The 2777-nt window shown below is 34.6% G+C and overlaps 1 protein-coding gene across 1 annotated transcript in view; it reads left to right on the top strand.

Moving 5' to 3' along the window:
• Positions 1-2163, top strand: part of LOC107715334 (spermine synthase-like) — a 25667-nt gene extending 23504 nt beyond the window's left edge. Inside the window, exon 11 of the mRNA XM_016521431.1 lies at positions 1273-2163. Coding sequence (XP_016376917.1) covers positions 1273-1303 — 31 coding nt within the window. The 3' untranslated portion in view covers positions 1304-2163. The remainder of the gene's footprint in view (positions 1-1272) is intronic.
• Positions 2164-2777: the final 614 nt, after the last annotated feature.

Here is a 2777-nt window from a genome sequence, read left to right as displayed (position 1 = left end):
AACGCACTGGCCCCGCCCCCAGACCTGTACGTCATCTTACATTTCATACAGTGGACTGTTGACAAATATGATGCAGGGCAACAACTCCATAAATGCAGTTATGCCCTAAAATTCAAGATATTTGTGCAAAAATGCCCCTGTATGAGTTTCTGTCTCATATTTATTTCATATGATAAGCGACTATCACACGAACAGCGAGAGCAATATCACACAAGTGCTCAAGAACAAGTGCAAATGTGATTTTATACAACAGTTCAGTAAATAAGTTAATATTGTGCTATATTTTAAACACAATTTTGTGAGTTTTTGTTCAATTTTGCCAACGAAAATATTACCTAAAAGCCACAGCAGAATTGTTGTGCGTCTCTCAGCAACACAGCGGTGTTTAGTTTCTGAATGAATCTGCGTTTTGAACGAATCGTGTGAACCAATGATTCAGTAGTCCATAGAGAGAGCCGTTTAACTGAATTCCTGAGTGAATCAGTCGTTTGAACGAATCAACTCAAAAAGACATTTACCCGCCACCTGCTGGTAGTTTTAGTTTCTTCTTTAGAGTATCATTTATTTATTAAAAAAAGGTATAATTAAAGTGATTAAAGGGATAGTTCAACAAAAATAAATAAACAAATAAATAAATTCTATCATCATTTAGCTACTCACCCTCGTGTTGTTTCAAACCTGAATGACTTACTTTCTTTTGCACAATATAAAAGAAGGTATTTTGATTACTGTTAATAACTAAGCTTTTTTGGTCACTAGTGACTTTTATTTCATGAACAAAAAATACTGAGATGTTTCTCAAATGATCTTCTTTTATGTTCCATACTTTATGTTAGGCCATTGTAGCCTAAACATTTAACACAATCATAGATTTAAATGATCTTTTGGGGGTATTTTCACAGCCAAATTTAGTTTGCAATTAATTAGATTAATTAATCACAGCACCCTGTAATTAATTAGATTTAAAAAAATTATTGACTGACAGCCCTAATATATATATATATATATATATATAAGGGCTGTCAGTCAATAATTTTTTTAAATCTAAATATATATATATATAAAAACATTTAAAACATTTAGAAGTAAAAATAAACATTAAATACATGTACCTTTTTATAAACGAAATTTTTTTATATATATATATATATATATATATACATACACACACTAACTTTTTGGTCACATTTTGCTATGTAATCTGTTTTTAGCTTTAATTAAATTTTTTTTCTTCTTGTTGTCAATTGTCTGTTCCTTAACATGTCGACTCAGATGGGTGTTTTACACCATCTGGAAGAAGTAATGTCTCTTCCTCCTCCACTCTCTCTCCTCCAAGTCCTGCAGGAATGTGAAGATTTCTCCCTCGGGGAGATGTGCACATATCTCTTCAAGCACTGTTTCCGTTTCTACTGTTCCTTCACGTCCAAAAATGAACAGCCTTCCCATTTTTAACATGGCTATTAGAATTTGTGTTTGAAATTTCATAGAGATCGTTGTTTTGTTTGTTTGCCAGTATTGGTTTGATGTTTGTGTGGAGTCCTCCAGGGAGCGCTGTGTGTGAGACACTGCTGATGATACTGAAGGCTGGAGGGCGGCGAAGCATCCAGACACATTTCTGACTCCTACTTTTTCGGATTTGCTCTTTTGATACAGATTTTACAAAGTTCTTTGTGTTTTACTGTAGCTCCACAGTTTTTGTTTTCATTGGCCTTTGTGCTTGAATTTTTTGCATCCTTTTGTAACTGTGGCTTGAGTGTGATTTGATTTAATGTTGCTTCACAGAGAGTTTATTGACAGTGTTGCATTCTGGGATTTCACTGAGTAGTCGATCGAAGCCCCTGAATATGTCTTAAAAGGGAAAGTCATTGCTGTGGCAATTTTCATTCTGGTTTTCTTTTTTTCTGAACTGTGAACGTTTAATTTTTTAATGATTGGCACAAACTAGGTCCAAAGTAGGTTTCCCTGCTTGAAATTGCAAATAATTTTTATTTTATTTTTTTTATAGTAAGAAAAAAGTTTTTACTGAATGTAGGCCACTTAGATTCATGCCCTTTTGTCCATACGGTGCTTCATTGATATTATTTATTTGATTTTATTTCACCATATACCAGTGATCCTGCCCTGAAAAGTATAATCAGCTAATAAAGCAATTGAGAAGAAAAATGTCTAATCTCTTTTTTTGTTTTGTGGCTTCTCTGATTCTGTCCCATGAGAATACTCTGCACAGTTATTATTATTATTATTGCGATTGCTATAAACTTCCATTTATTGCTAGACATGAACCAGTACAAAGCATTCAATATTCAACAAATGTGGACATAAAATTAAAGGGGTCATATGACGTTGCTAAAAAGAACATTATGTTGTGTATTTGGTGTAATGCAATGTGTTTATGGAGTTTAAGGTAAAAAAAACACATTATTTTCCATATAATGTACATTATTGTTTCTCCTCAATGCCCAGCCTTTCTGAAACGCGTTGATTTTTACAAAGCTCATCGGTCTGAAAAGCTCTGATTGGCCAGCTATCCAGTGCGTTGTGATTGGCCGAATACCTCAAGCGTGTGACGGAAATGTTACGCCCCTTACCATACTGTGATGCCGTCTCCCAGCAGGACGAGACTCAGTCCAGCTGCTCTGCTCATGCACATCCCATCATCGGTTCTCTTTTAGCAGTTCAGTCAATGTACTGTTAGGAGTAACTGAATAACTCGGGATATTGGTTTATTTCGCGTCAGAGGGAGTGTCAGGCACGTTTATAAACCGAATAACTTAAGT

The sequence above is a fragment of the Sinocyclocheilus rhinocerous genome, unplaced genomic scaffold, assembly GCF_001515625.1.
Source record: "Sinocyclocheilus rhinocerous isolate Xijiao unplaced genomic scaffold, SAMN03320098_v1.1 scaffold299, whole genome shotgun sequence".
NCBI classification, from domain to species: domain Eukaryota; kingdom Metazoa; phylum Chordata; class Actinopteri; order Cypriniformes; family Cyprinidae; genus Sinocyclocheilus; species Sinocyclocheilus rhinocerous.
The sequence above is the reverse complement of the archived record's forward strand: the minus strand, read 5'-3'. Positions and strand labels throughout refer to the sequence as shown.